We start from the raw sequence: 11,613 nt of genomic DNA, 5'->3' as shown, positions 1-11,613 counted from the left end.
AAAACCATTGGATGTACGGTACTCAATTAGTGAGGGGTATGAGAGTCGTGGCACAAATTGATTGATTGTCTTGCACCCCTGGCGCTGCGGGGCAGTTTACCAGACTTAGGCCGACAACTTTCGAGAAGAATAGTAAAAATATTCATCAACAACCCCACTACTGACGGCGAAAATGGCTGCGACTACCTTATTCTCATGTGCGGAGGGAGGTTGCAACAAAGATAGCAGATACTCGTGCAGTAACTGCAAGCTAGTCTCGGTAAGTTTGAAAAGACTAACATTGCGAATAACTTATGTGATAGTACTGTGATAAACACTGCCAGATAGCGCACTGGCCAGAGCATAAAAGAATCTGCAAATCATGAAGCATAGTTGGAGCCCACGTTGGGAAAGAGAAAACCGGACGCCAGCATTTGCAGACCCAAGACTTGCAGGTAACCTCCATAATCCGTTTGGTCAAGACGTATATCTCTGGGGCAACGTTCCGGCAATTGATGTTCTCAATTTGGCCCAAAATGAAGGCAATAACTTCTCTCGTGATATCATGATATTATTTGCTGGTTGGTTAGCCTTCTGGCGTTCAAACATAGAGAATTGCGGCTCACAATATTAAGCATCTGGTGATTTGCGCAATGTGGTCAAAACCATCTCCGGGCTTCCTCAGTCCTTTGCACAGCGAATTGATGTGACTCTTAACGACCGGAATTTTCATGTCGTTGCAAGGAACGCAATAATGCTCCTTTTTTGCCTTACGGCGCTGGAGATGACTTCGATACCTCCCGGTGGGCTTAGCCATGCTGAGTCTTTGATTCACCTCTGGTACTCTGCCTCCTTACCAAAGGATATTATTACCCAGTTGGTATCGCGTGTGAAATCTCTATTTACTGATGTTTGTGGACAAATATCTGCCAAAGCTACTGGGGAAATTGTGGAGAAGACCTGGAATTTTTCTCATAACAGAAGCCTGCATCTTGCTCTCAAGAAAGAGGAATGGTACCGAATGGAGGCGCTCTGTGAAGCTCCCTCAGATTTAACACAGCAGAAAGCTTTGCATATCCGGACGGCCACGACACTTGCTCCGGAGAGGCAAGACTATCGAGATCGATGGTACTTCAAAGACGCCACGCCATCTGTACGTGTTTCAAAGCAGAAGTTTCGTGAAGATGGACTTCTCCTTCCATTTGGGCATGATAGGATCGGTTTCGACCGCCCAAATCCGTAAGTATCAGGATTACCACTCCCCGAATAAATGGCTTACACTCGCTGCAACATGCCAGAACATTCTACTTGCCTCCATTTGTCTGGCCAATGGGCGACAAAGCCGACCCTTTAGATGGGTGGCCGATACGAAAAGTTGCCCAAGTACGGACAATGGCGAAGGAGGACCTATATGGTAAACTCTACATATACCTTCGGCATCTCTTCCAGCAGTTCCTAGATCGCCTAGCAAATATAGAGATACACTTTGAGCTGCTTAATATGGACGCGATCCAGCTTCCTAAAATCCTCCAGGAGAACAAATACGCCAGGATTGAGGTACGTGATCTGAAAAATGCGGGGGGAGGCAGGTACCTAATGGCATTTAGGTATCGAATATTACTGATGCTGGGTATATGGGCACACGAGAAACCTTGCGTTCATTGTCCCCTTTGCTGCAACCTCCACATGATAATATTCATGCCACCATCATTTCTTCGTATCTGAATGCAGTAATGGAAATGGTCAATATAGCCGACGAGGGGGACCAAACGCCGAACATAAATTCGCTCATGGGATTTCTACCTATTGACATATACTCCTTGCTACAACCGGAGAGTGCCAACAGTTTAAAATTCTGGGATGCGAGAACAATTGTACTTGACCGACACAAATTTTTTGAGAGGTCATTAATGATTCAAATTCCCTCACAATATGAGCTGACTTTTGATTAGGTACCAGGTGGTTTCGATTTGATCGATTATCAGCCGATTTGCAGGTCGCAATGAAGAACCTCAACACGGTAGTTGAGGCATGGCCCACAAAGCCGATACTGGAACCGGGACAGCAAGGGTCTCATGGACCTCCGTTGAACGACTTGTGGAATGGAGACGGACAAAATAGGTGTTTACTCGCTTTTCCAATTCTCATCATCTGATTTCGAAAAACCCACGGCACATAGTGAGCGTATAATTCATTAAAGGATTAAGAAATTTAGTTATAAAACTAAGAAATTGATACAGATACTCTCATAACCATAAGAGTAGGGAGGTTAATGTTAGTAAACGCTCTTCTCTTACTAATTGAACCCTTTATTATTATAACTAGAGCTTTAGGTAGTGATATTGAAAAACCCAAGTCGCTAGACTTATAGTAGTGAGTTTAGCATTTTAACACATTCACTTTAAGATGAATACTACTCCCTTTAACGATGACACGGTTAGCGGGTGGCCCAAAACGGCCGCATCTGAGGCCGTTTTAAGAGTCCTGCTAACTGGCCACGGTCTTGGCTCCGCATGCGTTGAATCACACAGCCGAGTGTGTTTACTTCTACGCCCGTCTTGGGTTAAGTCGTGTTTGGTGCCTGGTCCCTAACGCCCACTTGTGTGTTACCCAGCCGCAGCAGCACTCTTTCCTCGCTCAGCTTTGACACACCTCAGTATCATTTTGGAGGGAAGGAACCGGGGGAGAGGAGCTATTTTCGGCTCCTCTGGCTCCTATCCTATTCCATACGATTCTATAAGAGCCTCGCTCCCCATGGCATCCAACCGCTCACATTTCCTCCCTCCTAAACGTCTCTCGCACATCATCCGCACCACCTCGCTACCTCGCCTTTCTTTCCTGTAGCTAGTTTGCCCTTTCTCTTCCCTAGAGAGTTATCTTTTCATTGGATTCACTTCTCTTTCAGCTTTTTCTGGCCTTAATAGGCTTCGTCTCCTTTCCCATTAAACTCAGCCTCCTAACACGTTATAAGCCCGGCTTACATATTGGTGGTGGACTGATCGTATTATTAACAGTAGCCGGACCGCCTTGGGGTCCCTTCCAGGACGATACTATGTACTCATCTCAGTCTTACAGCCTACGGTATAGGTGAAGAGCGGAAGAGCGATCACGTGACACGTCATTACATAGCGATGCACACGTAGAAAGAGCTGAATTTCTTCATTCTCTTTTTCTCTCTACTCGCTTCTGGAAGTCCTACCTAATCACAAAGGTCATCTTGCCGCAAGTTTAGCACGGGCTGACCGCTTGGAGAACCTGTCGTCTTTTTTTCCCATCATTACATAGTTTATTGTGTTGATTTGTCCTGTAGATACACTAATTTGATTGATCGATTCGATAAAATCGCATCCACAGTTGGAGCGGTCACTAACCAGTCCTTCGACGGTCGGACCCTCGATCGCCGTTTTGCTCCTGCTCTCCTCATCATGTCAACCTCACAAGAGAGCCTCAGTCCGACGGTCTCATCCAGTTTCTCGACTTTCGCCGAAGCCAAGGCATCTCTAGAGGCCACCCTAGAAAAATACCAAGCTCTGAATCGTGAAGATGATGCAGACGAATTCTTGAGGATCGTTTTCAAATATCTGCCGCTAGATGGACAACGTCATCTCGCAGAGGACGTATGTGGGTGCCGCAACGATGATGAACTCCGACAACTAGCCGACAGCCTAGATATTGGGTTACTGCGCCCCATGATGTCTATGGGCGGGGGGACGCCCGCCATCACTCCTTCCCCCCGTCTTGGGCTTGAGGACTCGATCGAAAATCTGAACGCCCTTGACATCGAATCAGTCACACGGAGTGACCAGCGTCTACTACGGCGGAATTGCTCGAAGAGGGAAGGATACCAGTGTATTGTTACTGAATGCTGGGATCGCGAACATAACCACCCCCTGGCCAAATTAACGGTCCCTTGCAAGCCGTTCATATCATTCCTTTTGCCCTTGGTAGCTTCCGAAATGACGATGAAAGAAGGTGGATCTCTTTGGTTTGGGTGAACATCTTTCGCTACTTTCCGAGTCTGCGTTCGCGCCTCAACTTGTCTCCAGAGGATGTGAACCGAGAGGACAATGTCATGATGATGCTTTCTCCGCTGCATGAGGAGTTTGGACACTTTCGTTTCGTTTTCGAGGCGAGTGAAACCCCTAACCGCTATCGTCTAAAAATGTTTCCGAACTTTTCTTCCTATTTGACCCAGCTTCTCCCGCGTAATATCGTCACCATTACCAGCCGCGATCACCATTATCGCCTTCCGAGCCCAATAATTCTAGCAGTACATGCTGCTATTGGGAATATCTTACATGCGAGCGGCCGGGCCGACATTTTTGAGAAGCTCATGTACGATTTTCGTGACACTGGTTGTCTACTGGCTAAGGATGGAAGCACCAACATTGGTGGCCTTCTCTCAGTGAGCCGACTGTCGGTGTTATCCTCGGGCTGGAATCACATTCAAGCCGAGGACGGCATCAACAAGGTCAAGCGGCTAGGTGCTCAAGCTAGCCTACCAGGGACTGAAACCAGAAACCGAGATCAGGTTAGTGGCCCATGAATGGGTGGTGTCTATTATGGCGATGGCTGTAGCTGGCCAACGGGCGATTTAAGTGCGACAACCAACAGGCAGGAAGAGGGTTCGCAGGGCGACAGGTTACTAAGGCTACTATAGCGGAGCATGTGGATCTTGCGGTGGGAAATAAACTACTACCTGATTTTGAAAAACCTCATTCATCAACACCAGTCTACCTAATCAGACCAATAGATAGGATCAAGCTACTGAACCGGAAGAACCTCGGAATAAGGAAAGCCGACGGGATCAGCAACCCGTATCGACTATCCAAACATCTTTGAGGGCCGCGAGCGCCTCTGGCTCTACGGAGGCCGACACGGCGCGGATCGAGGCGCAGCTTTCGCCGGAGCAGTTGCAGCTTTTTGCGGAGGATAATGATTATATAGTATGGGGATGGCAATATCACTAGAGGAATTCTGAATCCTCCCTCTACAGCGATGTGCTTCTCTCCATTTGATGCACCTCAGACCCCACAATCCGCTGTCCACGCGGTTGAGTACCTCTCCAGCGACGTACACCTTCATCAAGTACTTCTCCTACGATGCACCTTTCAACCTGTTTCCCACAACCAGCTTGGCGGAGCCTAAGCTCTTGTAGCTCGTCCTAATTATTACCGGCAAATCTAATTTCGCCTCGTGGTTCACATCATTACACTCCCGACAACGTCCTTTACGACGCCAATTTGACTGCCAAATCCGGCAACGCTCCCACCGAGCCAAGGCATTTTTGTATCTAGAATATGAGGAACTGTGGGATTGATGCCGAAATGACCGCTACTGAGACCAGAAACGGTTGCCTTTCCACTTGTATGTTTAGACGTCCAGCCGCTCCCGAACCGCCCACTGCCCTATAATACCACTATTCTGCACCCTAAAGGGGCTATACCGCTGTGCCATTGGTGATTTATGAGAAGGACTAGTTAGTTATGGACACACTCTTTATTCAGCGACACACACTCCCCGCTAGCTACTTCGGGTATAGTATCCACCTCCAGCTGTCCTGGTTTGATGCGTTATTCGCTTTTAATCTACGTAACAACGATACTCCTTTTGATTTTAAAGGCATCATTTTCGGGACTAATCGTGCCAAGCTATTGACAATCGTGCCAAGGCGTCATCAGCTTGGCATTCGAAGTCTAAGACATCTGTTGTATGTTGTAGTCCATACTCCGTACCGTTGACGCCAAGATCATTCCCGAGATAAGATAGGCGTTCGATAACGAGCCTAAGCCCTAGAGGGTTGTAAGATCCGGGGTCAACACGAGAACAAGACGTAATTGGATAGCTGAAATTCTATAGAACACATGCTCTCGGATCCTTATCTTAGCTTAGATCGAATTAAGTCCCCTTCTTATCATGAATAATTCATCCGACAGTCATAGATTCCCATGAACTATAGGCGACTACTATAGATTCAAAGCTCCCCGTTGAAACAATAGAGTCTTGGCTGCTGTCATAGAATAGATAAGATGCCCGAAAATCTTTGTTTTAGCTATTATGAGCTATGTAGATGCCCACTCTGCTAGAGAATATATATGTACTGTGGACCCCCGAGCAAAGGAGTTAGGATTGCGATCCCATTCTAGCTCTCATCATGGCCGACTCTGTAAGTCTAGTATGATGGAAATGACACCTGCACACAGCTGACACAGTCATATAATATAGCCAGTCTACAATGCGTCTACCCCAACAGGCGGAGATCCACTCAAGGTCGATGTAAATGCTCAATATGCAGGCGTCGAGTGGAACTATACCTACATCATCCTCTGCTCGTTCATTGTTTGGTTGATTATCCCCGGGATTGGTCTTCTCTACAGTGGTCTTGCACGGAGAAAATCAGCACTGGCATTACTCTTCCAGTCGTTCATGGTTGTGGCCGTGTATGTTAAGGTCTTCTTCAAAACCCACACGTACATCGTACTGACACCAATGATCCCGCCAGAATAACGTTCCAATGGATGTTCTGGGGTTACTCGTTAGCCTATGCCCGGGATGCAAGTCCCTTCATTGGAACCCTTAAGAACTTCGGTCTGAGAGGTGTGATGGTAGCACCATCGCCTGGCTCGGCGGATCTCCCGGAGATTGTGTTCTGCTTTTATCAGCTTCTATTCTGCGCATGCACGGTAAGCAACACATAAAACAGAATGTCGCGAGACTAAATCTAATGGAATGCTGTGGTAGGTCATGATTGTTGTTGGCGGAGCTTTCGAACGAGGCAACATGATCCCCTCGCTGATCTTCGGCTTCTGCTGGGCAACCGTCGTCTACTGTCCCCTAGCCTGTTGGACCTGGAACAGCAACGGGTGGCTGTATAACCTCCCATCACTTGATTTCGCCGGCGGCGGCCCGGTTCACATCGCATCTGGCTGGTCAGCATTGGCTTATGCCTTTGTTTTGGGGAAGCGCAAGGATATCGACAAGCCTTCACATGCGAAACCCCACAACACCACCTTAGTCTTCTTAGGGACGTCCTTGATCTGGTTTGGATGGTTCGGGTTCAACGTATGTCACACCTGTGCCTTTTCTAAACTCAAGTCTGACAGCAGTTATTCCTTAGGGCGGCTCGACTCTAAATGCTAGCATGCGGGCAATGCTAGCGGTATTTAACACCAACACTGCAGCTTGCACAGGCGTACTCGGATGGGTGCTGGTTGACTATATTAAGTATCGTGGGAAGTTTTCGGTCGTGGGGGCATGCGAAGGCGCAATCGCAGGGCTAGTAGGCATCACGCCAGCCGCCGGATTTGTGTCCGTGTGGCTTGCTGCCGTCATCGGGTTCCTCACGAGCATCGTCTGCGCGCTCCTCCAAAACATCAACGAGTGGTTACACATAGACGAGGGGATGGATGTGTTCAAGCTGCACGGTATCGGCGGAATGGTGGGGGCATTCCTTACCGGCATCTTTGCGTCGCAATCTATTGCCGCGTTGGATGGCGTGACCGAGGCCACTGGTGGCATTAACGGCAATGGAGTGCAGGTTGGAAAACAATTGGCCGAGGTGTGTGCTATCTCGGCATATTCTTTTGTTGTCTCCTGTATCCTGCTTTACATTATCAATTTCATACCGGGGATGCAGTTGCGCGTGCATGAGGAGGTGGAAATGGTTGGCCTGGACCGCACGCAGTTTATCGATGAGCAGATTGGTGAGCGGGCGCTGCTTGACGATCTATGCGGGTCTTCATCACCTGCAAGTGTGCTTAATGGGCAGCTTCCTGTAGTGGTTGGGTCTGAGGGAACGAAGGAATGACCGGGTTACAGCCTCGTCTCGTGACCTCAAATCCCAGAATTGTTGTAGAACACGTAACTTGTCTCAGATATTAACTTCGATGTTTCTATTTTTATTTTTACAATTTTTGCCATTTCGCTTCCATGCATAATATTTTAGCGAGAGATGCCCAAGAAGAAAACTTGTGACTTTCAGTTTATGTGACTGAATCTGTTTGTTTGTTTTTTTTTTAAATTTTTTTTTTTACGAGGATTCTACCATAACAGGGGAATATGAAAAGCCTTCGCCAAGACAGACCCTTGTTCATTAGAGTGACGCAACGAATCTCCCCATCGGCTTCCAAGGCCGGGGAAGGGAGGGGCTGACGTATACTTTCCCCTCTCCCCGGCATTTTAGTGTCCTGTAGGGTCTCTTTCCCAAGCTGCATTCCATGACGACGAGGCTGGGATACATATCCGCTTACAATGTATCGACTACCTCGTACCTACAGAGTACTATAGTTAATAAATAGTGAAGTTGAGATAGTCAAGGCCCAAGTGGAACTGTCCCTGTCAAGATTAAAACAACGTGATTAGTCTGCATGCCGCAGTGAGATGTGTACACATCTGCAGGAGAAACTAAGTGTATGTACGGAGTAGTACATTCGAGATTGTACGTTGGAGACATTGGATGTTATTCCCCATCAAATGATTGAAAATCTGCAAAAAGAAAGAAAAAAGATTACCCGGTCACAGAAACTTAAATTACCCATAAATAACCCCACTTTCCCCAATTCGGACCAATCTGTGCCCATTTTGCCACTGAAAATTCCGAGTCCGGCCCGTCATGTCTCGTACCGCTCCGGAGTCGTCGCGTCCAGGCCGCTTTTGACACTCTCCTTATCTTTCTTGGCCTTCCAAGGTTGGCTGTCTCTCTCCTCACTCTACTCTTCACTCTCAAGTCTTCTTTACTTTCCGTCATTCGTTTACCCCATATTCTTGCAACCTAATTTGACAAATTGATCCTCTGCTTCCCTTTGAGCAGTCTTGTCATGCTCTGCGAATAATCAAAAGTCCAAATGGGCAAATGTATGCAGTCCTACCCTAACTTTCATGATGCGGCAAATTGACCTTTCTATTAGGGCGTTATGGTGTCGTCCTAGACGCAGGATCGTCTGTATGTCGACTCATCCCGGAGACTCGGAGTCATGCCACTAATCAACTGCACAGGGGACTCGCGTACACGTTTACCGATGGCTACGAAATTCCGCGGCACGAAAGAACGCTCATGTGGAGGACTTGAGATCGCTACCGGAAATCAAAACTAAAGAAGAATGGACGAAGAAGATTCACCCAGGTGAGCGCTGCTCAAGCCAATACGGATTCGTCGACAACCCGATACTAACCTATCTGCGCAAAAGGTGTTTCTTCATTCGCCAACACACCCGAATTGGTTGGATCAGACCATCTTGCTCAATTATTAGACCACGCCAAGGGAATCATTCCCGCGGAAGATGCCAAGGACACTCCCATATTCCTCCTTGCCACTGCGGGTATGCGACTGCTAGGAAACCTCGAGCGACAATTGCTTCTGGACCAGATCTGTTCTTATGCTCGTGACAACTCAAACTTTTTACTTCCGGACTGTGGGGTTCACATCCAGGTGATTCCGGGCGTGACCGAGGGACTATACGGATGGATTGCGACAAACTACCTGATGGGATCCTTTGATGCCCCGGAGAAACACGACCATGGAAAGGGACACAGCACCTACGGATTCCTCGATATGGGTGGCGCATCAGCCCAAATTGCGTTCGCTCCGAATGTTACGGAGACAGAGAAGCACGCCGAGGACCTCAAATTATTGCGATTGCGAAACATTGATGGATCAGTTCAAGAGCACAAGGTTTTTGTCACTTCGTGGTTAGAGTTCGGCGTGCATGAAGCCCGGCGACGCTATCTGGACGCTTTGCAGATGGCAATTGGGCCAGGTATCAAAGAAATGCCTGACCCTTGTCTTCCTAGTGGATTGCGCACCACACTTGATGGCAGGGTTGCATCGGCGAGCGAGACATATCTGCTAGGCACAGGCAGATTCGACGAATGTCTCCGTCAGACATACCCATTGTTGGATAAGGATGCTCCATGTGCGGATGAACCGTGTCTGCTAAACGGTATCCACGTTCCAGCTATCGACTTCGATGTTAACCATTTTATCGGGATCAGCGAATACTGGCACACCACTCACGAGATTTTCGAAATGGGATACAAGGACAAAGCATACGACTTCAATACGTATCAAGAACGGGTCCAAACGTATTGCTCACAAGATTGGGACTCCATTGAGCATGGCCTTGGACAGCAAAAATGGGGAAAGAAGGTTGATCGCCAAAAGGCCTACGAAGTATGCTTCAAGGCATCATGGATCATCAATATGCTACATGATGGCATTGGAGTGCCTCGCGTGGGCTTGGAGAATACGACTGGCTCTTCGCACAACGGCACCAAAGAAGTCTTGGCTCATGGAAAAGAAAAGGGCTACCTTGATGCTTTCCAGGCGGTCAACAAGATCGACTCGACCGAAGTGAGTTGGACTTTGGGCAAGATTGTCTTGTACGCGTCTTCTCAGGTGCCTCTAGAGATTGAAGAAGGTCTTCCAGTAGGCTTTGGCAGCAATGTCCCCGGTATCCCGGCCGACTTCCAGTATCCCAGTGTTCAACTACTACCGGATTCAGACAGCTTCCACAGTGAGCACTGGCATGATGCGCTATTCGACGGTGATTCTCCGCGCCGAATCCCAGGCTTCGTCCTCTTCATGCTTATCGTTGTCATGGCCGGCTTTTTCTTGTGCGGACGCAGCCGTCGATCGCGGCTTTTCAACCGCGTGAGTAACGTGTTGCGCCGTGGTGGGCCATCGCATCCCAATCATCCAAAGAAACGAAAGGGACTCAAATCGATGCTGCCATTTATCAGTCGAAGTGCCCCATCTTACGAGCGAGTTCTCGAGGACGGTGCTCAAGATTACGAGCTTGGTGCCGTCGAGTCCGACGGGAGCGAGGATGGTGGACGTCTTTCCGAGGCAGACTTGGCTAGACTGGTACCACCGAAGCGAGCGTCGAGCTGGGGCAGCAACAGCAACACTCCCAGTTTCAAATACGCGTTAGATAATAGTTCGACCGGGACGATTGGTCTTGGGATCAGCAGTGGTGGTGGTGGCTCCGGCATCGCTATGGACCGAGCAGGCTTAGTAGTCAGGACGGAGAGCAGGGACCACCTAGCTCCCATTGCTCTAGGCCCTACAACGAATGGCCGTCGGTCAAGAGCTGGTAGTCCGACGAGATCTCACCAAAAATCACCCAACATGACGCCACTGGCCGACGACTAACGCGTCGTCCTGACCTGAATTATGCATAATTACTTACACTGCATTGCATTTCCACTTGGAGTTTGATTGTCTGATATGCGTCGACTCATTTCGACGTTGTCTTGTCTTTTTCTTTTTCGCAAAGGGAGTTCTCTTCTTATGGTGTTGCCTGCGTCGTGGCAGGCTGCTTTCAATTCTTCATATCATATTTCAATACTGTGCTCTGGAGTACCTTTTTGTTGGTTGGTTACGGTGCTTTCGTTCTCAGGCCGGTGATTTACACGTAATGAGGTATGTACTATTAGTGATTGAGAAAGCTTTTCCTGAATATAGATTAATACATTGCTAAAGTCTTCTTTGCGTTCAAATCGTACATCTCAGTATCAATGAGCACATCTTTATCAATTTAATATGCTAGCCCTAGTGGTCAACTACCTACATACAGTGATTGTTCACACGTTTTAACACATTTGATTATATAATGTTCTGCTGGCTTATAACTAATT

The 11,613-nt window shown here is 48.0% G+C and overlaps 4 protein-coding genes across 4 annotated transcripts; all 4 read left to right on the top strand.

Annotated features, from left to right (window-relative positions):
- Positions 1-361: 361 nt before the first annotated feature.
- On the top strand, positions 362-1,931 carry N7518_000546 (DUF4470 domain-containing protein; the record flags this gene model as incomplete). Its single annotated transcript, XM_057181474.1, has 4 exons — positions 362-560; positions 615-1,218; positions 1,278-1,536; positions 1,587-1,931. The coding sequence occupies 4 exons, from the start codon at positions 362-364 to the stop codon at positions 1,929-1,931; spliced, it is 1,407 nt and encodes a 468-aa protein (XP_057046824.1).
- Positions 1,932-3,404: 1,473 nt separating this feature from the next.
- On the top strand, positions 3,405-4,525 carry N7518_000545 (uncharacterized protein; the record flags this gene model as incomplete). Its single annotated transcript, XM_057181473.1, has 2 exons — positions 3,405-3,951; positions 4,026-4,525. The coding sequence occupies 2 exons, from the start codon at positions 3,405-3,407 to the stop codon at positions 4,523-4,525; spliced, it is 1,047 nt and encodes a 348-aa protein (XP_057046823.1).
- Positions 4,526-6,106: 1,581 nt separating this feature from the next.
- N7518_000544 (ammonium transporter) lies at positions 6,107-7,786 on the top strand (the record flags this gene model as incomplete). The annotated part of the gene is made up of 5 exons (XM_057181472.1): positions 6,107-6,145; positions 6,205-6,419; positions 6,482-6,662; positions 6,721-7,041; positions 7,097-7,786. Coding segments are annotated over 5 exons (1,446 nt in total), but the record flags the coding sequence as incomplete, so codon positions are not given.
- A 1,036-nt stretch (positions 7,787-8,822) lies between these two features.
- On the top strand, positions 8,823-11,128 carry N7518_000543 (putative nucleoside diphosphatase (Ynd1); the record flags this gene model as incomplete). The annotated part of the gene is made up of 4 exons (XM_057181471.1): positions 8,823-8,832; positions 8,886-8,920; positions 8,974-9,100; positions 9,165-11,128. 4 exons carry the CDS (start codon positions 8,823-8,825, stop codon positions 11,126-11,128), a joined length of 2,136 nt encoding a protein of 711 aa, XP_057046821.1.
- Between the last annotated feature and the right edge of the window lie 485 nt (positions 11,129-11,613).

This window comes from Penicillium psychrosexuale (assembly GCF_028828465.1).
Source record: "Penicillium psychrosexuale strain IBT 29551 chromosome Unknown utg000001l, whole genome shotgun sequence".
In the NCBI taxonomy this organism is placed as follows: Eukaryota; Fungi; Ascomycota; class Eurotiomycetes; order Eurotiales; family Aspergillaceae; genus Penicillium; species Penicillium psychrosexuale.
This window is presented reverse-complemented; position numbering and strand designations above follow the sequence as displayed.